General features: G+C 49.9%; 1 protein-coding gene across 7 annotated transcripts in view; it reads left to right on the top strand.

Moving 5' to 3' along the window:
• The window catches only part of MLPH (melanophilin), a 79,186-nt gene extending 59,794 nt beyond the window's left edge, over positions 1 to 19,392 (top strand). For all 7 annotated transcript variants that reach the window (XM_045031703.1, XM_045031702.1, XM_045031701.1 and 4 more), the window contains 6 exons: positions 10,003 to 10,158; positions 10,886 to 10,978; positions 13,081 to 13,173; positions 14,509 to 14,566; positions 18,463 to 18,560; positions 19,340 to 19,392. In XM_045031703.1, the coding sequence (XP_044887638.1) occupies positions 10,003 to 10,158; positions 10,886 to 10,978; positions 13,081 to 13,173; positions 14,509 to 14,566; positions 18,463 to 18,560; positions 19,340 to 19,366 (525 nt within the window). In that variant the 3' untranslated portion in view covers positions 19,367 to 19,392. The remainder of the gene's footprint in view (positions 1 to 10,002; positions 10,159 to 10,885; positions 10,979 to 13,080; positions 13,174 to 14,508; positions 14,567 to 18,462; positions 18,561 to 19,339) is intronic.
• Positions 19,393 to 24,783: the final 5,391 nt, after the last annotated feature.

Here is a 24,783-nt window from a genome sequence, read left to right as displayed (position 1 = left end):
GGCCCGAAGTGGCTAGACAGAGAGAATCTGGCTGTAGAGTAGAATTTGGCTCCATGCTTAGAGTCAAGGTATCCCAGGAAGCTTTGCAGTTCTGCGTGGTCGACAAACAGGGCAGTAGCAGATACAGAGCCTCTGCTTTTTATTCCCCCGACGGTCATTACAGATATTTAGAAAATGCTTCTTGTTAGAAAACTCTGTGTCCAAGAACAAACTTGATCTCAAGCTGCACCATTTGGATCTGGACTCAAAACACCCCAAAATCTAGATGGGTCTCCGTCACGGTTTTGATTCAATCCATGCGAAAGGCAGTGGGGCCACTTGCAAAATTCTGATCCAGATTTGCATTTCCAATACCCCTAAAGATTGGATCTGGGTTTTTTAGTCAACTCCATGTCTGCTCAGGAAAAGCCTCACAAAAGGAAGGAACTGTCATAAAAACAGACTCCTTTTTCAGTGAAAAGCAACTTGGAAAAGACAGATTTCTGTTTCCACCCACAGGTACACCACAAAATAGCAAATGGACAGAGTTAGCCACCTCCTTACTAAATGCTGTGCCAGGAATCATGTTTGTCTAGGGTGTTACCTTGTAAACACACTTGTTTGTCTCTGCCCATGGTGTTCATGTTGCGTCTATCACCATGGTATCTAGGAAGTTATCAATAGGGAGTAGGATGGTGTCTTTCTTTTTACTGTTTTTAAATGTATCAAAATACAGGACTGACTAGCTTGATCCAGAAACAGGTGGGCACGGTACAAGTTTTATCATACAGCTCTGATAATACTCCTCAGAAGGGTTGCTCCTAGGTTTTGGCAGTGCTGAAATAATATGCCTTTTCCTATCCCCACAGTATTGATAACCAGGATCAGACCCACAGTACCATGAAGCCGTATGTTGCAATTAGACGCTAAGCACTCTCTCTGTGCAGCATTAGAACGGACCAGTTAGTAAGATCAGCACTACCCTAGGATACAGCCAGGACGACGCAGGGAAAGAGGCAGAAAAAGGAACATTTTCTGCAGCTTGTCAAGGCTGCCCACCAAGAGCAGCTGTGGCCTGATAAATCAGGGGTGTGTAGCGTCAAGGAACACAGCTGGGCTAGAGGACGGGAAGGGAGCATTCAGCCCCGGGAACCTGTCCCGGAAATAACAGCCACCCGCTTCCCCAGGCTGCCTGTTGAGAAGCAGATGTCTCAAATGGAAAGTAGAGGCAAGATAAGTAAACAGCCTAATACAAGTGTCAGCTTCCTGGGGTGGCCGGGAAGGGGCCGCAGCAGAAGCACGTTTGCATGAATTTCATGGGTTATGCAAGTAATGAAGACTTTTCTTCTTAGGCCACACAAGGAGGAGAGGTAAAGCGTTGGGACTGGCCTCTAAAGCTGGGCCACAGCCATCTCTGTTCTGAATTATTTGTATTCCAGTAGCGCCCAGAGGCCCTGCCTGAGATCGGGGCCCCGTTGCGCTAGGTGCTGGACATGCACATAGTGAGAGAAAATCCCAGCCTCAAAGAATGTACAGTCTGAATAGATCAGCCAGCAAGGCAGGATTATCCCCATTTTACAGATGGGGAAACTGAGGCAGAGAGAGTGATGAGCAGGATTTTCAAAAGCACTTCGGATGGGCCTAACTCTGCTCCCTTCAAATCCCGCTCTAAACACTTCACCCAGGGAGTCTGTGGCGGAGCTCGCCATTGACCCCAGCTCTCCTGAGTCCCAGCCCACTGCCTTATCCAAATGCCCATCCTTCCTCTTTGCCGTTGTCTGGTTTAGTGACAGGCCTGCTCACCAAAATACACAAGGCCCAGCAGTTAATCCAACCCAGCGTTTCCCAAACCGGTGCCGGACAGCTGGCAGTGCCAACTAAGCTATTTGGAATGAAGCTCCACCCAGGACCCAGCCCTGTGTTTGCCAGCCTTCCAGGCACTGCACTGGCTGCAGGGAGGTGTGGGTGACACCTGCCTGTGCCAGGGAGGCCGCTTACGCCAGAGTGGGGAGTATAGACAATATTGCTGCCACGTGCCCTTCCTCAGGGGAAGGGGGGGAGCTTTAAAATCCACTGGGGCGCCATAGGAGACCTGCCATTGAAGGCGGCTGGGTGAATGTGCTGATCAGCCACTTGGCCGCGCCCCCTTCCTAGCCAGCACCACCCACGTCTGGGGCCTGTGCTGGGAGAGCAGGTTTTCTGCCCGCTTTGTGTGGTCGCCGACAGCCACCTCCACTGGCCGGCCTCCCGCTGCGTGCGGTGTCTCTGCACAGGGGTATGTCTGATCCAAAGCACCTCCCATGCAAAAACAAAGCCTCTCTAGAGAGAGAGCAGAGTAGCCAGACGCATTGTAGTCAGGTTACAGACTTCCCAGTAATGATTGCCAAGGCCCTCCCAGTCACCGCTCGCCCCAAAGCACTGTGTGTATTTATGTACAACCTGCACGTCCACTACTTGGCTGGGGCACAGCAGCTGTTCAATGCTGCATGGCACTGAAAAACATCAGCCATCCCTACAAGGTGAATCTGAGGAGGCAGGAGGTAGGCAGGACACCCGGGTTACATCCCTGAGAGCCGGATTCCTCCTGACATCTCCAACACTGTTCTGAGTTCAATGCCAACTCAGAGAGATGCACACCACCCCCCGCAGTACCTTTGCTGGTCTTTGAAGCTCTCCTGTCCATGCACTGGCCCACCCAGAGCCTGCGGTAGTTAGGGGGAAGCAGAGTCTGAGATGGTATATTGCAGATATAAACGGCTATAACTTTCCTCCCTCTCCTTCCCACTCTGCCAGGGTTGATATACCCACACACAGACACTCTGAACCAGGGAAAGGGAACCCTCTCTCTAACTGTTCTGTCTAGAGAGGTGCAGCGTCTGGGGGGTGTTTGGATCTTGGGGTGGTGGAGGTCCCTTACGTATACAAGAGTCAGCTTGATGTTTCCAACCTGCAGAGTTCAGGGATGGGCTTTCGCTCAGATACACCACAGAGTTTCCTTTACGAATTTGCCCTGTATTGATTTAACCCTAGCCAGCCCGGGAGGTCACTTTCCTCCTCTTGGGTGGAATCTGGGAACATCCTCGGAGGGATCTTGACAGTGCAGGACAACGTGCTGCCAGTAAAAATTTGAAATAGGCTTCTAGGATTCTGCTTCTTCTTCATGTTGCATCCCGAGAGTTTAAAGAAGCCTTACTGTTCTTGTGTGCATTGCTCTGTCAGCGCCTAACACAACAGGCCCCCGTCCATGACAGGGACTCCTAAATGCAATAATAATAATAACCCCTTGTGTGGGGAGCCGGTGAAAGAAAGGGAATGGCAAGTCTGCTTCTCTCGCTCTCTTTTTTTCATTTTCACAACCACCGTTCTACGCCAAGTCCTGTTTCCCTTGCTCCCAGAGCTGTGTTAGCAGCAGTGCGCCCCACTGGCACCTGGGTGGATGAGGACTTCCCCGTTTCACGACCCTAACTCAGCTGCTGCGTTTACCGCCGTTGACCTCTCGTGTAAGTGTTTGTAGACTGGGTGGCTGGGCTAGTCCGGCCCCAGTGGAATAGAGCCGCTGGGAGCTGCTCTTCTGCCTTTCCAAAATGAGGGAGTGGTGTGAGGAAGGGAAAACCACGGGGGAAGGGCTGTGGCTGTGATCATAAAGCTGGTTCAACAGCTTCCCTTTGGTTCAACGGCCACCAAAGCCCTGAACCAAATTCTGCTCGGTTGCATTTCTCTAACTGGGCTGACTGGCTTTGAGTGTTTCAAGCTGCAGTGGTGCGGGGGGGATTGCGGTAAGATTGTGTACCACAGCAAGCAAAACAAATAGCCTGATGATTTGCGGTATGCAGCGCCTAGAAATCCCAGCTCAGATTGAAGTCCCTTTGTGCTAGGTGCTGTACAAATGCCCTGCAGGGGCGCGAGCTGCCCTCTTGCAGCGTGCTCCTGGAGCCTGTAGTTATGTGCAGGCTGCCGGCTAATGGGAGCGCGCCACTGGCGTTCTGAGACGGTTCCTTTGTCCCCGCTGTACTCGACGAAGTCTGATCCGAGATCAAAGCGCTCCGTGAGAGCCACTTCCATCTCCGGCTGAGAGCCCTCAAGGAACAATGGGAGCCCTTTAATTACAGCTCCTCGTCCTCGGTCACCCCTTCTCCCCCGTTTGGGCTGTGGTGTGTGCGCGTATGTGCTAACGTACATTTTTTCTCTGGCTGCGTGTGGCGTTCACAGAGGTCGTCGGCTCCGGTGTTGTGTGACTTCACAGCCACGGCGCTGAGAGCCGGGCAGGAGTCCTTGAGTGGAGAGGGCCAGGGTGAGGCTGCTTCTCCCCTCCCTGCAGGGCGGAAAGATGGGCAGGAGGTGGGCGAAGCCTGTCGAAAACTTGAAGAAGTCGTAAGGCTCCCTGCTGTTCATCGGCAGGGCTCACGCCGAGTGTGCGGGGCACAGCATAATGCCCAGGGAGGCTACAGCCCCTTGCTCTGCAGGCATCAGAGTTAAAGATTTTAAACTGAGAGTCCTGACCCCAGAGGCCTTGAGAATCAGATGTCAGAGGAATCGCTCCCCCCCCCCCCCCCGGCTGTCCCCAGGCTTTGCACAATATGAGAGGGAGGGGGAGAGCGCCCCTCTAGACTGGTACGAGAAAGGCAGAGGACCCCCTCTGCAGACTACAGGGAGTGTTGATTGAGTTCAGTGTGATGAGCTCTCAGCTCTTAGTTGTCTCCAAGCACGGTGTTTCTGACAGACTACAACCAACGCCCCCTCCCCCTGACACTTTCCATTCCTCACTGGTACAACGAGATCTTTCTGAGACAGCCCCAGGGTGCAATCCAAGCTAATGAGTAGCTGTGTCACGCCTGCCCTCTAACCTGGGGTGTCCTTTGCATGGCTTTGCTGCTGTAGCCTCTGTCTGGACTGCTCACAAACAGCCTCCAGCCTGCGAGTCACTCCCAGCTACGTCTGGGGGTGTGCTGCAGCCAGCCAGCCACACGCCGGCTCTTGGTTGTGCTGCAGGGTGACCCCAGCACGCTCCAAGTCTTAGATTTCCCCCCAGAACTGAGTGTCCTGTACTGCCCAGCCCTCTCCTGGACAGTACAAACTCATATCAAGTCCATTCTTGCTTGCATAGAAATAATACCACCCCAAATGGAGTTTTCCAGACACTTCAATTCAAACACACTGGATTTGATAAAACAATAAGAAAACGTTTATTAACGACAAAGATAGAGATGTTAAGTGAGTACAAGTCATGAAGCATAACAGTCAGAAATGGTTACATGAAAAATAAAGGTTAAACACAGCCGGCGCCTAACTTAAGAAACTATGTTAAATTCAAAGAAAGGTTTTCTCACCACATGTCCTCAGCAGTCTTACTGACTGAACTGCTTAGGTCAGGACCCCTTGTCCAGTTCAGTGCTGCTTCCTTTGTCCCTTCTGGCGCAGTGAATTGATGGAGAGAGAGAGGAGGGGGCGCCTTGGGGTGTTTTTCCCTCCTTTTTAAAGTGTTAGGCCCCCTCTTGGAAAACATTTCTGGCTGAGATTCAGGAGACAGAGTCTATAGGGAAGGATGTTCCCTGCTGCTTTTTCCTCACCCGTTGGAGCATCTTTTGTTTCCCTTCCTGCTTGATATGACTGTTTACTGCTTACATGCAAATTAAGCAGGGCACACATTCCTTTGTTTGAGACGGATCTGTTTGCCAGCCTCAGTTTGGAAGATGTGTTAAGAACACCATACAGTGGAATCTTCTAACTTCACATACAGTGTTGTGGCATGTATTTTATCAGGACAGTATTGACCAGCAAATTGTGGGTTTTCAAATGCTATCTCACAAGGCATACTTTGTACAAAGATTATTACACTAGTGGGTAGGGTGTATTCTGTCACACTGGCCCACTGCTGCCAACCAATATTGAAGCCCCTTGTGCATGTTTTACTAAGTTGTCCACTCTTACATTGGGAGGAGGGGAGCTCTGGGAAAAGTGGGAGGAGGGGTTCCTTCAGGAGAATGGCAGATTGATGAGTGAGTGAGTGATGATTGTACAGGAGACCGGGGCCATTGAGACAGGGCATAGAGGTCAGAGAAAGGCAGCCTGTTATCCATTTTAATATGTTATAAGTAGACAATGACACGTTTAAAAGGTCTTAAAACATGTGCAGCATCAGCGTCTCTGGTGTGTCAGCAGCACTGTATGGCTTCCTGAGCTAACCTCAGGAGGATGACCCAGCGTAGCAGGTTCCTGGGCTGGGATGGAACCACCAGAGCTGTTCCTACACTCCCCTCCAGCCAGTGCCGGGGGAAAGCGCACATTGACCCGGGCTGTCCGAACAGCTCTTAAGCCATCTTAGCTCCACCACCCCTAAGCTGCCCCAAGCACATCTCAGCTGCAACTGAGGATCTGACCCACCATTTTAGATGGGGAGAATCTCCCTGTCATGGGCCTCAACCATCTACTACTTCATATCCCACCCAGGTGTAACTAAAACACACACACACCTCTCCGCTGGGTGTGCCCAAGCCCTCAGGAGAGGAGCCCAGCTTTGATGGGTTGACACAAGTCTCCTATCCTGTTGCCATTTTACACCATCTCAGTTTAACTGTTAGTCCCTCGATCGAATCTATGGTAGTGGGAAAGTCTGGGTTAAAATGTCCTTCCTTCACCCAGCCAAGGGTGCTGCTGGCTGGATATCGCTGACGTTATACGTGTAAGGGCCTGATCCAAAGCCCTTTGGAGTCAACGTGAGTCTTTCCATTAACTACCCTGGGGTTTGGCTCGATGTGTAGTAAAGCTTGAAGGGGGCTCATGGAGTTCGTTCTGTTCGGGTTCTATACAGTGTCTCATAGTGCGGTGTGGCAGTGGAGTGGGAGAATGTTTTTAGGAACAGGAAAGGAGTGATTGGTCTGTTGCTAATATGCTCGTGTAGGTTTATGCAAGTAAGCTGGTAAGTTTGGATGTTCACTCTTGCGTAGCATCTCCCATGCAGTGTTTTGTAGTAAGTAATGCTGCATAGTATTGTTACAGTGTATTGGAAATGGATCACTTGACTGGGAGTGGAACTGTTAAACCTCCAAGTCATTTCTTTTGACCTTGGCAGATAGTGTTGTAAGCGTTAGTGGGCAAAGGGAGGTCTGGGCTGATGGATTTTGCTTTTGAGTTTGGGAATAGTTTTTACACTGTGTGTTTCGTTCATTCATCAGAGAGTTTGGTCATAAAAATACAGCTACAAAAGGCAAAACTTCCTCTGAAATACCACAGTGCTGCCAGTTTCTGAATGAAATGCTACATCCCAGTGACAGTGGGACCCTTCACATCAGCTTCCGTCTTTGAATTCCTCCCCGGAAAGAAAGAATCCAGCCATGGACTTTAGGTGCCTTCTAAAACCATCGGGGGCTCATACTCACCCTTAACGAGGTTGTTCACAGGCAACAGGAAAGGGGTGGGAACCAGATCGCAGAGGTGGGAGCTGCCCACTCCCGAGTCATACTGCCACTCTGGGCAAGTCATTTCCTCTCTCCCGTCTCCGTCCCCTGGATGTTCCGAGCATTCATTAGTGTTTGTAAAGTAACTTCTCTGAGTGGTTTTTAATTGTTCACCAATAGATTGTGATGGTCAGTGACACACTGAAACGATTTACCAAATCGCTGGGGTGGATAATTGCAGTTAGTTAGAAATACACAACACTTGGATTTTTCACACCTCGGGCACATGGCAGGTTTCTAGTCCCTGGTTGGATTCTTAGTACGTGAATTTATTTTACCCTGTACTAGGTGCCTTCCAGTGCAAGGCTTCCTGCCTTGGAGAGTGTTCTCTCTAACTTCACACGTTACACAGTGCAGGCACAGCAAGCCAGGGAGCCGTGAATGTGGGAGGAGAGACTATTTGCAGTAATAAAATGATGGGATCATTCAGAAAAGCATGGGAGCCAGGGCCGGCTGCAGGGTTATTGCTGCCCCAAGCGGCAAAAAAAAAAAAAAAGAAGCCGCAATTGCGATCAGCGGCTGCTCCACCGCACCACTTTCCTCTTCGGCAGCAATTCGGCGGCAGGTCCTTTCCTCCCAGAGGGACCCGCCGCCAAAGAACCCAACATGCCGCCCCTTCCCCTTGGCCGCCCCAAGCCCCTGCTTGCTGAGCTGGCGCCTGGAGCCGGCCCTGATGGGAGCAGTATGCTGGCACTCTTACTCTAACAGGGCTATTTTGCATATTAGTTATTAATGTCTCGTTCAATCAAACGTGTAGGTTGACTCAGTCCTTGTGGGTCTCAAGGCAGTCATGGTACTTCTGTTTAACATAACACTTAGAATCAGGTGTTGGATGTGTGTATTCATCGGTACGAACATACTGTGTTCTTATGTCTTTACGTTCTCATGACGCTAGGCGCTGTACGTTATTTATTAGGTGCCGAGGAACCCCAAGCGTGGTTACAGTTTGGTCATGGAAATTGTGAATTTGAATAAAATCATTGCCATCCTGGAAACAGCTATAAAACACATTTGATGAGGCTCCCCAGCCAAGTGGCCTTGCAACCTAGCGCAGGGGGTCACCGCACCACTCAGCTTTGGCCCGGCCGCACCTCCATAAATGGAGACTGAGGAGCAGCTGGGCCAAACCTAAGTGGCGGTGCAACCCCGTGTGCTAGGTTGAAACACCCTGGGCAGGAAGCAGGGCCCAGCCCTCCAGCACAGGAACCGCCACTAATGGGGTAAGTTTGCCCTCCAACCCCTCCCCCCGACGGGCCTTACCTTCCAAACACCCCCCCCCCACACACACACACACACACTATACTCGTGTGTATGTGGATGTAGAGAGAACCACATTATTCGGTGACTTTCCGTGATTGTTTCCAGCACCCGTGCCGTGAAATTTACCAACAATTTTCCATGCCCCAAATCATAGCCTTAAGTAGGACCCCACAGTGCTGGGCACTGTCCTGTATTTATTAGGTGTGTTACAATAGTGCCGAGCAGCCCTAGTCAGGGACCGGGATGTCATTGTGCCAGGCACTGTACAACCACAGACCAAAAAGACAGAGTCTGCCCCAAGGAGCTTAGACCAAAAAAAAAAAGAAAAAGGGCTCGGAATACAACTATTTTGTAAGTTGGTTGTACTGGTTCTATAACAACACCAAAAGCTACAGCAATGAAATGATGTACATTTTCATGAAAATCTCTCTCAAACTCAAGTAAACCAATCTTTTTTTTTTTTTTTTTAGAATTTGATGGGAATCATCAAGCAATAAGCGTTATTCAGTAAACTGAAAACGTAGTGGTAATCAAATGGTGTATTAGGATGGGTAATAATGTTTCTTTAACCCTTTTGTCTAGAAAGAAACGTTTACGCATATCTTCAAATAGACCCCAGTCGGCATGTGAATGCAACGCCTTGTTGGCAGGCACGTGGAGGAATCCCTACCCAAAAATGTATTTCCAGAACATAAAGATGCTATAGATAGGGACTGGCGAGTTAATTACGCCTCCAGCTCCCAAAGTGTAGCATCTCTACGCCGCACCGAGCTCTTCAGCAGATCCAGACACAGCTAGAGAAGACAGGAGGCGTTCACAGCCTGGCAGTGTTGTTCTCTCTCTCCTCGCCTTGCAAGCGTGCTAGAGCAGGACACAGCAGCCTGGCCTTGTTTCTAAGTGCCTACCTCCTAGTCTCAATGCACGACATGACGATCCTTGCTCAGACGCTGACACCGCGCATTCAGGTCGTGGCGTTTTGTCCTGGTATTTCACAGGGAGCTTTTCCCGCTTCGCCAGAGCGATCGCTGCTTTTGAAAAATAGCAAAGGGGAGGAAATGACCCAGTCACTTAGAGGAAGGAAGCCCTGCGGGAGTCCAAAAGTACAGACTGTTCAGCAAAACAGAAGTTTGCAGTTATACGGCTCTGATCTCCCCAGTCCATCTGGAGCTGAGTCCATGGTAACCTGAGGACTGTCTTAACTAAGCATGAGAGAGCAGCCTGTGTCAACGCAGCGGGGGTTAGAATGGGAAGACGGCAGAGCAGATGATGCCTGACTGCGAGGTGAGTCACACGAGGGCTTTTTTTTCAGGTCTCCACGACTGCTGGAAAGACATCCGGGCTGGAGCAAACCCCGAGGGACCTAGCGGAACGTGCGCGGCACAGCGGGACCACAGACTCCGAGCTGTCAGAGCTGGAGGACAAAGTGGCATCGGCGGCCGTGCAGATGCAGCATGCCGAGAGCGAGGTGATAGCTCAGTTATACAAAGCGGGTGAACCAGCGAGGTCAGGCTGGTTCTTGCATTGTTATTTATTAGTGCCTAGGGGCTGTCGTCTCAGACCAGAGCCCCAGCTGTGCTCGGCACTGTACAAACGCAGCGCTGGGCCAACCCTGATGCTTCATCATTTACTCAGTAAGAAAGTAAACTCGGAATGAGAGTTTCCTTTACGCTGCCATATTGATAGTGGTGTTCACAGCCGTACACACGTTACGCACGGTGTGTATCACTGGCAGCACGGCAGTCGGGGGCAATTTGCCGAGTGGTAGCACAACCTGCACGTGGGGGATACAGTGCCATTCAGGTTTGGCCTGTCTGGAGGGGTAGGTGGGCAAAACCTGACTGGCGCCACGACCCCCATTCTCTAGGTCACAGCACCAATCAAATTTGGCCCGTCCGCCCTTCTGTCTCCAACTATGGAGGGGCGGCTGGGCCAAACCTGAATGGTGCCACAGTCCCACGCACCAGGTTGCAACACCGAAAGCAGAGCCACTGCTGCGGAATGGGTGCAGGGCGGGCTCACTTTCCAACCCGGCGGGGGCTGAGCGTGGCACAAACCTGGCGGGCAAGGCACTGGGGCCAGTGGCTGCAGCGGAGGTGACGCCAGAGGGATTGGTGGTGATTGGGATCTGCCCAGCTCCCAGAGTCGTTTCTGGGGGTGCACCTGTAGGAAGTTATGTGCATTTTTTCTCTTAGGTTTCCGATATAGAGACTCGAATCGCAGCGCTGAGTGCTGCTGGGCTGACAGTGAAACCAGTGGAAAAGCCAAAGAAGAAATACAGCACGCAGGTGAGTGTGTCTGCCTGCAGAGGGTGCACCCAGCATTCAGCTGTGCATGGGACACAGTGATGTTAAAGCCAGAAGGGACAGTTATGACCATCTTGTCTGACCGCCTGAATAGCCCAGGACTAAAAGCCTCCCCTGCCGGTTCGTGCATCAGGCCCTTAACCCAAGTGCTATTCTACATATGGTATAAACAAAACAGCTCTGGGATGACAGTCCCTAGCTCTTTTACAGCACTTGCCATAGGTAGATCTCAAAGTGCTTTGCAGAGGAGGACAGTAGCATTATCCCCCTCTTACACATGGGGAAACTGAGGCACAGTGAGGGGAAGTGACTTGCCCAAGGTTACCCAGCAGGCCGGTGGCAGGGCTGGGAATAGAAGCCAGGTCTCCTGAGTCCCACTCCAGTGTCTAGACACTGCACGTACATTTACAGGCCCCTTGCCCTGTGTTCAGAAGGAACTCGTTTACTGCACGCTGTCTCCTTCTTTATAAGAAAGAAATCCCACTCCTCTGTGACAGGAAGTCTTCAGTTTCCCCATTCATTTTAGACATGAGATCCTCATCTGCAGCAACCGCTGCCATGCCAGCGTACGACCCCTTAAAACGGGGATACGAGAACTTTCTTAGGATCAGTCAGCTGAGAGCCGTATGGTAAAAGGGGATTTTATCTCCTGGCTGTTGCTACTGGAATTGTGGCAGTGCTTAGAGGTCCCAGGACACTACGGGACTAGGCATTGTACACACACACAGTATGAGACCAGCCCTGCCCCTAAAACCACACTGTGACACTGCCCTGGAGTAGCCAGGGTTGGGAGGTACCACGTGCCCTTAGTGGGAAGCAGTCTTGTCTATGCCTGTTGTGGATCAGCTTTCTGAAACCACCAGTCTCTGGCAACACAAGCACTGCCAGGCCTCATTGTCTCTGTGCAGGTGAGCAATGGGCACACACCAACCCCTCTGTAGTGCCCCACCTCTGCTCCACTGAATGCTTGCAACACTCCCAAAGGAACAGCACATACCCGCGTGCAGGATGGAACTCGGCATCACCACGGCCGTTAGCTCTCTCACTTTCTCTGTCTTTGTAGATACAAAAAGGATCTGTTTATTATCAAAGAACAGAGATTCAAGTAAGGGTGGGAAAGGATATTGGAAACAAGTGGTTACATATAAAACAAAATCATAATGTGCTTTCTGGAGCCAAATGTAACTAACGAGGTACTCCCCTACCTCCTCCAAGAAAGCAAACTTACCCCAAGTAATTTCCCTAGTGTTTCCAGCTGGTTTGAGATCCCTTCTCGTAGGATCAAGCCTGCTGATCAGTTGTCCTCACAAACTGAAGGAATGCACAGAATTGTGCCTCAGATATGGTTTCCGAAGCTCAGTCTATTGCCGCTCAACAGAAAAACTCTTGCTGTTTTCCTCTTCCTGTGAATTTCCTTTCTGTGAAGATTCCACAATCTTCATTAGCATTCGGCTCAGGCTTGTGAGTGGAGGCCCAGTGTGAACCAAGCAAGACTTAATTTACATGTAAACAGACCCATAAATGTTTCTTGTCTGAAAGAAAACTTGCTTTTTACCTGTCCTTAGACCTTAAAAACATAATTTTCAGTGTAAGTACGTAGCTCTTTCCACAACCCACGCACATCACACCGACATTGATGACCAGTGCGGCACCAGCTTTCTGTAGACACCTCACATCAGACTCTTTGATGAACCAGAATGTAAATGCCAGACCCCGGCGATTCCTGTAACCCTTATGCACTCTGCCAGTTGGCATCAAGAGCTCATGGGACACACTTACAATCTAAACAGACAAGACAGTCAAACGTTGGGAGGGGAAACAAAGAGGTGAAGTGACTTGCCCAAAGTTATCTCGGTTAGTAGCAGGGCTGGGACTAGAACCCAGTGCTCTGCTATTCGCTCAATGCCACACTTTGAGCCGTCAGTTAATGTAACTCATAGGTCCCTCAGTATCACCATAGAGGATGAGTTGGCATGGAGGACCAGTGCTGCAAATGTCCCAGCTGCTCTGGACAGCTGTGCCTCTCGCTTGTCTTTTGGCACTGAAGAAGTCATAGAAATCTTTTACATTTCTTCTGTCCTAAGCTGTTTATGCTCCAGCCTCCCCGGAACGCAGGTAGCGGCCAAGGAGATCAAAGTACGGACTCTTCAGAGAGGGCATCGCCAAATGACTTCAAAGTGAGTACACAGATGGCTCCTGGCTGTCAACGACGTGATTAAAACAAACCAGAGAAACCTTGGGTAGTCTGGAGTGATTGTGGCCACTACCCTTTGAAGAGACATCAAGTAGCCTGCGTGAAATGGGCTTGGGGGACTCAGCCAATTCCTAACGGACACGTGTCCACGTCACAGATATATAATTGGTAGCTGCTGTTGGCAGACTTGACAGAAAGGCCAGTAATGGGCATGGGAACTGCACTGTCCTCTCCACTGTAGCAGGGTGGCTTGCCTTGGGCTGGAGAGCCTGGGGCCAAGCCAACCCTGATAGAGGGATGAGCCCCGCCTGAAGGGAACCAGGGAATTTCCTGCAGGAGATGGCTGCAGTGAGACTGGAGATCCTGAGACCAGGGGAATGGCTGCAGCTAGGAAGGGCAGGGCGTAGCTTGTCAGAGCTCTTCCTGCCTTCACCAGACCAGGGCAGTTGGGCTGTACCCTGCTGAAGGGTGTTTAGTTCTGAGCTTTGAGTTAATAAATCAGACCCCAGGGAGGGCTGTTGTGGTTTGACTGGGAAAACCCTGCATGGAGTTTATTTGGGGATCTAAGAGGGGAAACAGAGAGGAGGGGCTGCATGCAGGGATGTTCTGAGGCCACCAGGGGGTGTTATGAGGTAGCCACTGGTCCACAGACTCAAATTATCCCTAGTCAGCAAAACATGGCTGAACAGGAGTAGACTCAGCTGGCCAAAGCGATTACTCTGGCTCAGGGCTGACATGACGGCATAGCCGCTTAGGGAAGTTTGCACTGGTGCAAGAGCTAAAGAGGGTCCCACTGACTGTCGGGCCTCAAATCTGGTACCTGTTAGGAATGCTGCATTGTTTTCATTCTGAATGTGCAATAATATCTCTTAACCCTCTGGAGAATGCAGACTTCTGTATGGTGCCTGGCCTCCTAACCATTTGCCTTAAGGTTAACAAAGTGCTGTCTAAGGTACAGCTTCCTAGCACTAAGAATTAGTTCCAGGAGGGCTGTCAGGATTTCTCGTGTCAAATAGAGTTTTGCCTTTGGGAAGAATTAAACAATGATCTTTGCTTTGCTTTTCTCCTTGTGTATCCCCCCCCTGCCGTGTATTCTGGATACAGTCAGCTAGTAAACACAACGTTCCCACCGGTACATGCTCAGCTGGCTGACTGTGACCGGGATGGACATGTGAAGGCGTGTTGGAGATTGGTATCTTTCCTAAACACAGAAGGAAAGCCTGCCTTTAAGGCTATCCACTGGGCCCCTCAGACAGTGCTTTGAGGGAAAGGGCACAGCCCCAGAGATTAACGACGATTCCTCTCCTTTCTCTTCTAGGTAATGTCTATGCCACAGGTGTTAAGGAGAAAATTCAACAGTTCCCTTGAAATTGCCGGTAAGACTTGTGTTCTCCGCTTGTGTCTGAGGAAAGGGTGGGGGTAATGTCGGACCCTGTAGGGACTCATGTCCCACACTGTGGGGGCTGGAAGTCACATCTGTCCGGCCTCCGGCCATGTTTTTCAACCAGGGAAGCCGGTATGGCAAGTGCAGGGGGATGGGATTTTAGAAATAGGGCCTGCGGGATCCGAGAAAGGAAGTAGAGTCTGGTGGCCAGATTGAGGCAAAAGGCTAAAAATCTTCCTGGCCCCCTCCCAGCGGAGAACAGGATTCTGTACTCTCCACTCCCCTAAGGAAATACAGATCGTCAGCATTCCCCCTCTCCCTCACGTCTACGGTATTTGCTGCTCTCCTTGTGGGTTTTCCCTCGATGTGAGTGTCTTTGCAGTCCCCGGATCGTCACCATTCCGACCTCTTCTCCGGGGGCAGGAGCCATTGCCTCAGCCAGGCCAGCTACGCTGCAGCTGCTAGAAGTGTCTCACAGATCTCGAAGACCCAAAAGCTAGCTGCCGTGGCCGTGCGAAGGGAAGGGCTCTGGATACGTTATGCCCTGGCCGCTGTCGGCAAGAGCCCTTAGGAAATGATTTTTCCACTTCTCTCTTATCTTGAATCATAAGCTTGCAGGAGGGATTGAAGAAAGCTGCTCTCCCTCTAGATAAGTGCTGAGCAGGGGAAGGAGTGGCGAGGAACGGGAAAAGCAATCATTTCATACAGAGAATGAATTTAGCATCCCTCCCTCCCCCTGCCCCCATTAAAAGTGAATTGCAAGGCACGTTTCCTGGTCTGAATCTCACAGGGAGCGAGGTCCCTTCTCTTTGTTGGTGAGGAGGGGTCATGGGCTCTTTCCCTGAAAGGGCAGCTAGATAACAGGGGTGCTGCACTCCTGGCATGCAGATAGAGCGATGGGGCAGTCAGCTGACGTCAGGGCAGGAGTCTAATCCCCCAGGCGTCCCCACAGGGAAGCAGAATGACTCGGTATCTCCGTGCCACTCTCCCCACAGGTCAATGACGTGCAAGGCGGTGCAGGGAAGGATGCAGATAGGGGAAATTGGAACGAGGCGAGAGCGAATGGGCGATCGTGTAGAGGTTCAAAAAGCTGCCTCATTAAGCCTGGCGTTCCCGGGTTCGTAGGGATGTGGGGAGTTCAGAGGGGGACTAAGGAAGTTTCCGTAACACAGTGTGCCTGCAGTCCCCCTCAGTGCAGCGGCCTAACGAATAGGAGTTTATACTTTGCTCCCGTATGCCTCAGTGGAGACCAATAGGCCGGTCTGTGCCTCGCTGCAGAAAGAACCCCTGTAGCTGGGGTTTCAGATGCAGCCATATACCACTAAAATGGGCCATGCGCAGCCTGGCTGGAAGTGGGCCCAACTCTTTGGAAATCAGCGAAGTGGCATCTGCTTACTCCAAGGGGGATTTTGGCCCATTGTGTCCCTTTACCAAGGAATTGAAGTAATTAACCTGCTATTGGGAACCTCCGTGCCCAGCAGGGGGCCAGATCCTGGCCCGTGCGAAGGCTTCAGTGGTGCAGAGAGTCGCTGAAGGTGACCGAACTGTGCAGCAGAGGATTCCTCTGAGTTCCTCCAGTGTAGGCAGGCACAACAGGGCTGGACTGGGGACATGCCTGGAATGCACCATGATCTCCAGGCCGTGTAACAGCAGAGACAGGCTGAGCTGTTCCCAGAACTGGGCCGGGGAGACACAAAGCTCTTGTAAGGCTCCCTTTGCCCCTCCTCCCCACGGCTCCAGCATACCCAAGGACTTTCCGACCACAGAGGTGTTTGCAAGGTCTGCCAAGAGCAGAACCGTGCGAGAACCAGAGAGCCCACCCGCTGCTCTGCTCTGAGTGCAGGAAGGGAGAATTGCAGATGATACCCCGGCTTTGTCTGATGCTTTTAGCGTAGGAACCCGAGTCCGTGTTTCAGTGGTACTGTGGTTTTTAGGCAGAATGTTGTGTTTTGTCTTTCTCGATCGCTAAGAACCTCCGGCAAATAGATTTTAAAAGAAAAACCCTTGATGGCTTAAAATTTGAGAACACAGTCAGGATCAGAACAGTGGTTCCTGAGCAGCTGCGTTTCCCTTTTGAATCCTGTCTTAGTTTGACAGAAACAAGCCTCTATCCCCGGCCCCGCTCCAGCGCCCGTCCCGCTGCCAAACAACAGGCTGCACTCCATTCCGCTCCTGTATCTGCCGCATCCTCAGCTACTTTCTCGTTCCATCAGCTTTCCTGGTAACGATGAGGCATGAGGCCGAGGGGCCGTGGCTCGATATTTAGCCAGCAGGTTTAGCTGGCAGTGCCTGATCCTGTGAACTGAGTGGATTTGCTGTGGGATCATTGCAGGAGAGTAAACGCAGCCCTGCTTTCAAAGAGCAGCCATTGTTCTGACCAGAGTGATCCCGTCAGTGCTTTGTGTAAGCAGAACCCAGCTGCAGCGTGTACGTGAGCCTTTGTTCTTTTGAGCAGAGGGCTCCTGGAAGCACAGCGCAAAATATGCACCCCACGGAGTGGATGGGCAAAGCTGGCGCACAAGGGGCTTAAAACCAGCTTATTTCTGAGCTGCTGCAGGGGTCTGCTCTGCGCTCCAGCAGCCTCCCAGTGTTCTCAGCCCAGAATGGCCATAGCAGCTAATCTACTCCCCATCCAGCCCAGTACCTCTCCTCCGGCCTCCAGCCCCAGCAAGCACCTACGCAGGGCCTCTGAGGGAGGGGCAGTGGAGAGCCACTCACAGCGTCCCGGTGCTGTTGCTCTGCCAGGCAAATTCTCCTTCCCCATCTGCGGTGCTCTGATAGCCAGTATGTGCCCCTCCCGCTGGTGCTGGTGGAGGATGGCTCCCAAGGAACCACGGCCTGCCCCAGCACAACCCCATATGCCGGGGCAGCCGTGCCAGCTGAGGATCCCTCATCTAGGAGAATCCCCAGCTGCTGCCTTACGACAGTCCCTTCTGTGCTGCAGCGGGCCTGAGAGGGACAGAGGATCTGGCCCCTTATGTTTCTAATGCACCTGCCATGGTGCCTAGGTGCCCTGGTGTCTACTCCGAATAGCAGCAATGCAGGTGACTGGATTAATTTGAGCACAAGTCAAGAGTTGCTGTTATTTCTCTGACTATCTCACTGAGTTTGACCTGGTCCCACCGCAGTCATGGGACCAGGTCAAAAGAGAAGCCACTGGCGTAAAGGCTCCACAGAAGCAAAGCCAAGGAGAACCAGGCCTTTAGCTGGGAGTTACGTTTCCACATGCAGACAGTACAGTCCCGCTGTACGACAGCCACAGGGTGCTCTCACCTGCACCCTGAACACCCCGAGTTGCCTCTTGTCTATGCGGGCCAAGAACCTGTTCTGAGAAATTATCAAGCCACTTCCAGGGTCGCTGGACACGCTACTCTAATAGATTCTGTGACGCTGCCTCTCAGAGCATCTCCAAGGTGGATTCCTGCTGTTTTCCTGCACGGGATTTGGGGGGACGTATAAATATAAATCAGGAGTCACCGATAGAGTAATGAGCATGCTGAGCCGAGCAGCTGGCTGAATAACCAGGAGGCTGTTGGTTGAATTGTTCAGGCACATTCATGAACTGTAGGTACTGAATTATGAATGGAAATCACACCAGAGGCTCAGTGAGTAACTGACACCTCTGACTGATGTGGAATATGATCTGGATCACACCCTGTGTGCCTCAAATATGAAGGGTCTAAGTCTCTTCTGGTTTACAGTGGTGTAAACCGGGAGTAACTCACTGCTTACACACCCGTGTAAAACTGCTGTGAGTCAGAGGAGACTCGGGCCCAGAGCAGGGTGAGGAAGCTATTTCAAAAGATCCAGGTGCATTTCTTGTCACCCACACGTGATCTTAGCTCAGCACCACCAACGTAAGCTATTTTATCTTTTGTTTTTGTAAAGACGGCGACGAATCCTTTGATCGAAACTCCATTTACCGAGGCTCTTTGACACAAAGGAACCCCAACGGGAAGAACAGGAAAGCAGATCGCATCTTCGCGGTAACCTTCCAGACTCTCACTTATTGGCCCGACACATGATTGGACAGGTTTCAATCTGCAGAGCCTGGAGCCGATTAGGGCTGCCAGTCTCTGGTCTGGCTCAGCTCAGTGCAGCAACTGAGTGTGGGGGGGAGGGGTGTGCAAAGAGGTCATTCCTGCAGCTGGGGGTCCTGTCCTGCACTTTAGGAGCGGAGGGTTGCTTAGAGTTCTTGCTGATTGACCATATAGGGTCTGGACATTTCGCTACATCACTAAATTAGCACAGAAGTCTTAGCAAACTGTATTTCACCCCTCTAATGTTGGTCAAGATACACATGGTGCCCCCATGGGGCTCCACTGCTGAAACCTATGAGACACCAATGGTGCCCAGAGAGCAGCAACCACTCCTCTGTGGTGTGGTTCAGCCTGCCCGGCCTTGGCCAGTGTGCAGTCACTGGAGCCTGCTAGGCAAGAAATGGAGCTGTTGAGTGCAGAGCCGATCTCAAGGCATGTGACTAGGTCAGCAGCACGCACGAGACCATGACATGGGCATGATGAAAGGAGGCAGTTGGATCTTCCAGGGGTACGTCTCCCCCGGGAGCCATGCTGGTGGCTTCATCTCCTGCTCTGGAAGGGGCAGCGAGGGCAGCCCACGGCGAGTGGAGATGGCAGGAGGAGAGGCACGCAGCTTGGGAGAAGGGAAATGGAAAGCAAACAGCGCGAGTCCCGGAGCGAATGAGATTCATGTGTTCGATCCTGTAGCCCTGAGGTTTTCAATTCAGTGTCTTGGTGCCTTGCAGAAGCCTGTGATGACCCATCGACCCTGAAGAAGATGGAGCCTCAAGACACTTCACCTCTATTTCCCTCAACACATTCGCCGAAGGGCTGGCCAGAGAGGAGGAGGCAGTCCCGTGGGACAGGGAAATCCTGCCGAGTTGTGCTCACAGAGCTCCGGCTCCACCTCACTACCCAAGCAACCAAGTCCCAATCCTGACAGGATTTCCAGCCCACAGTGTCTGGCAAAGCAGCCCCAGCTCTTTGTTACAGCACACACCCACTCTGTCTCTTCCGCAAGTCTCCGTTGTTGTGAAACCAGGGCGTCTGTCTGCATTTGAAAGCAGCGTTGTCAAGGCTGGGAGCTGGGAGGGTTAACTCAGTGGGGCTGATAAATGTTGGGTGTAATTCTGGTGGCTTCAGTGGAGTGAGTTGCTTTCCTCTTGGGTTGGTGCAGAGAAGTCAGTGATTGGACCCAGCAGTGTTCAAGAGTTTGCAGTGGATTTAAAGTGCCCACTCCCCACTGCCTCGAATGGGCGTCACGTGGCTAAAACCCAGCCCAACACTCTGAAACTGTGCGGCTAGACGTTTGCAAAGGTCACTCTGCAGTTCTCCAAGTTCTCTCCATTCACCCCTCTCCCCGCCATGGCCAGGAGCGACAGAGGCTTCCTAAAAGAGGGCTGGAGGCCACCTCAGTATTTTAAAATGGAAACATTTAGTTTAAGAATGATCCATGTGAATTCTCGTGTGAGTAACATGTCATTGCATTAGGCTTTGGTCACGAGCGGAAGCACCGAACCTCTGCAGATACATCCTGCAGTCTCTTAATTGCAATAGCAGTGAGCTGGACCCAGAGTTACCACGACACAGGAAATTCTGTGCTTTTGGACATTTTTACCGTTCTGAAATGGAACGAAAACAAAATATTTGATCTCCAGCTGAACCAAATTCCAAAAAAAGGTTGGGGGTCAATCAAAACGTTTCATTTCTATAAAACTGAAACCTTTAATTCCCATTTCGATCTCAAAACTTTCAAATGTTTTTAGATAAAAAAGTTTGGTTTTTTTGAAAAAGTCATCTTAAACTGAAAAATGAAAATGTTCTAGTCCCAATATGTCAAAACTGGATGTTTCAACGTTATTAAAATGCTTCTTGGGATGTGGAGAAAATTCATCAAAATCAACATGTGTTTCAGAACATTCTGATTTGATAAAATTTGCATTTTGGGGGTAAAAAAAAAAATTTTGATGAAAATTTTCCAACTAGCTGTAGTTGTGACCAACTAATGGTATTTGTATCATCAGCCTACTGTTCTTATTCTCTTGGACATGATAGCTGAAATGTACCAATGCGACTTCTCCGCAGCTGCTGCCTCATTTTTAGTATAATTCATGGAGAAGCTACTTAAACGTTCAGATTCCCTTCATGACCCTTTAGAAGTCATTTCCATTCTCACTAGTATAGTCCAAGCTGAGATCTTGAGTTCTCTTTAAGTTGGCATATGGCTAGGCTGTTCCAAGAAATCAGTATAATTATCTCTCTGTTAGAAACCAACTTCTAGCCACAACCATGTCATCACAGCACCCTGCAAGTAAATTAAATGACCAGTTGTGTATATATCTCACCACTGAGCTGACTTCAAGCATAACCCAGTGACCCAGATCCTCAGCTGGTGTAAGGCAACTCAGTTGAAGTCAATACAATGATGCAGATTTATACTAGCTGAGGACCTGGCCTGGTGTATTTTTAAAGCCACAGTACAGTCCCACCTTGACTATAAACACATCTTCTGCTATGCGCAGTGTGATGGGTTGGATTACAGAAACCCTCTTGGGAGCTGCCACCTGATGTGCCAAGACTACTTCTGCCCCTGCTTTCCCTGCCAGCCTGGGACTCCAGCACCTTGTCTTGCTGAGCCAGACACGCCCGTGTGCTCCAACACAGACCCAGGGTCTGAATTACTTGCCCCAAAGCTGCAGACTTGACTGAAAGCAGCTCACAGAAGTGTTCCTGTCTTTAACACTCAGATGCCCAACTCCCAATGGGGTCTAAACCCAAATAAATCCATTTTATCCTGGATAAAGCTTGCACAAGGTAAACTTATAAATTGTTTGCCCTCTATAACACTGATAGAGAAATATGCACAGCTGTTTGCCCCCTCCCCCTGGTATTAATACATACTCTGGGTTAATCAATAAGTAAAAAGTGATTTTATTAAATACAGAAAGTAGGATTAAAATGGTTCCAAGTAGTAACAGACAGAAGAAAGTGAATTACCAAGGAAAATAAAATAGAACACGCAAGTCTATGTCTAAGAAACTGAATACAGCTATAACCTCACCAGTTCCAGTAAGCTTCCTTTTACAGACTAGTCTCCTTCTGGTCTGGGTCCAGCAATCACTCACCCCCCCTGTAGTTACTGTCCTTTGTTCCAGTTTCTTTCGGGTATCCTTGGGTTTGGAGAGGCTCTCTCTTTAGCCAGCTGAAGACAAAATGGAGGGGTCTCCCAGGAGTTTAAGTAGACTGTCTCTTGTGGGTGGAAACCTCCTCCTCTCTCCTATGCAAAGTCCAGCTCCAAGATAGAGCTTTGGAGTCACATAGGCAAGTCACATGTCCCTGCATGACTCGGTTTTTACAGGCAGCAACTATGGCTTACCTGCTACCTTGAACATCCTCGTGTAGACTTCTTATGTGAATTGGAGCCTCCCAAGATCCATTGTCTCTTAAGTGTTTCTTGATTGGGCACTTAACTTGCACATTCCTTTCTCAAGAAGTTGCTCAAATGCTTTACAGAGGCTACTTAGAAATCAAGCAAGTATACAGCCAGTATTCCTAACTTCAAGTACAAAAAATGCTACATGCATACAAATAGGAGGAGTGTATTCAGTAGATCATAACCTTTACATAGATGTGTTACATGGCATGTGTAGCATAAAACATATTCCAGTTATATCATATATACATTCATAAGCATATTCCCATGAAGCCTTATGGGGTCCACTGTCACCCACAGTTCCACCTTTAGTTCAGTACCAGTTTATCAGAATCTCATGACAAACCTTGGCAATGTAAAATAAGACTCTAGCTTTCAGGCTATTTTTAGTTATCTGCTTTCATCCGCCTCTGTCCCTATATATCTGTACATATGTTAAGTCTTACAATAAAGTCGATTTTGTGTTAGGAGATCCTAGCACCCTATTTTGCGTCTGCGTTCCTCCCTCTTGATCTCGGCAGAATTGTTTGCCTCTCCGCTGACTTTCCTCACTTAACCAGGCAGTGCAACTGCATCATATTTGCAAAATACAATTGTTAAAGTACAGGAAATGAAGCTGTGGCGTTGAAACAGAGGATTTGGGGGCGGGAGGGGAGAGAAATACCTTCATTAACCTGGCATGGATCACATGTCTGTGTTTTCACACTCATTCAGGAGCTACAGAGGAGACTTATCAAACAATGCCCCATACCATACATGCCCTATTGGCTGCATTTTTTTATCTGGGGCTAGTGCGCTTTCAATTCTGGAACAGGACAAGTGCTTCCATAAAGTAACATTTCCTCGTCAAGGCTCCGTTGGCGGGAATATCCCACCCGCTATGACTAGTTTAGCAGTAGCTGTGTCTATTGCCACTGTAGCCAAGACCTTTAGAATCCAGCTTTTCCGGCTGAGCAAAGCATATCCTGAGGTTTTGCCCTGATTCCAGTCTTCAGTGTAGCTGGTCTAACAGAGTCCCGTTGTAGACAAGGTAAATGGTGTGTTGAACTGGCGTAGCTTATCTCTGCATGAAACCAGGCTAAGCTACACTGGTGACAATTAGCAGCATTACCTTGTTTACACGGGGGTTTTGCAATGGGGCCTGGAAACAAGCCAGATCTCTCAGGGTAGAGCAGTGCTTCTTAACCCACGGCCCAATCAGCACACAGCTGCGGCCCATGTGACATCCTCAGAGCCATTCAGGTGGTATATATGCTGTGTGGATGCGGCCCACATAACACAGAGAGCTGCATGTGCAGCTCACAATGGTAAATACGTTGAAAACCACTGGTGTAGAGGGAGCCATAGAGAGGCTGGTGGGATAGAATTGGTTAAATAACCATGTTACAGTATGTTCGGATTGGTTAGTTAAATGTCAGTACAGTGACTGGTTAAGGTCTAGCTAAGCAGAACTCAAGTTTTTCTATGTAGTCTGCAGTCAGTCAGGAAGTAAGGGGGGGATGGGAACAGGGACTGGGGGTGGGGGAATTGGGATCATGTTTTGCTAAGGGGGGAATGAGAATAGGGAATAGGAACAGGGACACAGGCAAGGCTCTGTGGTGTCAGAGCTGGGAAGGGAGACACTAAGGAAGGAAACTGGAATCCTGCTTGCTGGAAGTTCACCCCAATAAACATCAAATTGTTTGCACCTTCAGACTTGGGGTATTGTTGCTCTCTGTTCATACGAGAAGGACCAGGGAAGTGAGAGGGTGAAGGAATAAGCCCCCTAACATCTCTCAAGGATTAATTCTTGAAAATAAATATCAGTGAACTACAACGCAATATAAAATCACTGCCACTAACGTGGGTGGGTGATAAAATACTAGCAGAGTGGTAATTAATGCTGAGGACAGGGCAGTGACGCAGAGCAATCGGATCCCGTGATAAGCTGGACTTATTCAAAGAAAACAAGTTTGAAAAGAACCAAAGGAAAGGTCCTACACCTAGCAGCAAAGCCTGCAGGCCACACCTGCAGACTGGGGAAGTGTATCCAGGAAAGCACTAACTGTGAAGAGGATTGAGAGGCCATGCTGGGCAAGCCATTCAACATGAGCAGCCAGTGTGATGCTGTGGTGCCCAGGGCTAACACCATCATTGGCTGGATGAAAAGAGCAGTGAGGAGCACAGGGAGGTGACGCACCATCGGTAAGACTGACCCTGGAATACTGCATCCAGTTTTGGCGTCCGCCTTTGAAAAAGATTTTGAAATATTGGAGATGGGGCAGCAAAAAGCAATGAAACGTTTTGAGGGCTGGAGAAAAATGCCTGCTAGTGAACTAGTGAAAGAGCTCAGCATGTTTAGATTATCAAAAAGATCAGGAGGTGATGTCATTGCAGTGTTGAAGTGACTTCATGGAGAGAAAATATCTGATATTAAAGGGCTCATTAACCTGGCAGAGAAAAGCATAACAAGTCCCAGTGGCTGGAAACTCAAAAGAGACCAATTCATATTAGAAATAGGGCACAAATATTCAACAGTGAGGATGAATCACCAAAGGAATAAACTAGAAAGGGAAGTGGTGGGAATTCCCCATTTCTTGAGGTCTTCTAATGAAGACTAGATGCCTTTCTGGAACGTGTTTTGTCAAAAACTAGCTACTATGCTATACAGAAAGCAAGTGATATGCAGGGTGTCAGATTCCATGGTCTAATTGTCTCTTCTGTCCATAAAGTCTACTAATTTATGAACAATTGAGCGTAGCATGGGGAAGAGCATCT

Source organism: Mauremys mutica, chromosome 10 (assembly GCF_020497125.1).
Source record: "Mauremys mutica isolate MM-2020 ecotype Southern chromosome 10, ASM2049712v1, whole genome shotgun sequence".
In the NCBI taxonomy this organism is placed as follows: Eukaryota; Metazoa; Chordata; order Testudines; family Geoemydidae; genus Mauremys; species Mauremys mutica.
Note: the sequence above shows the minus strand (reverse complement) of the source record. Positions and strands in the feature narration are given on the sequence as shown.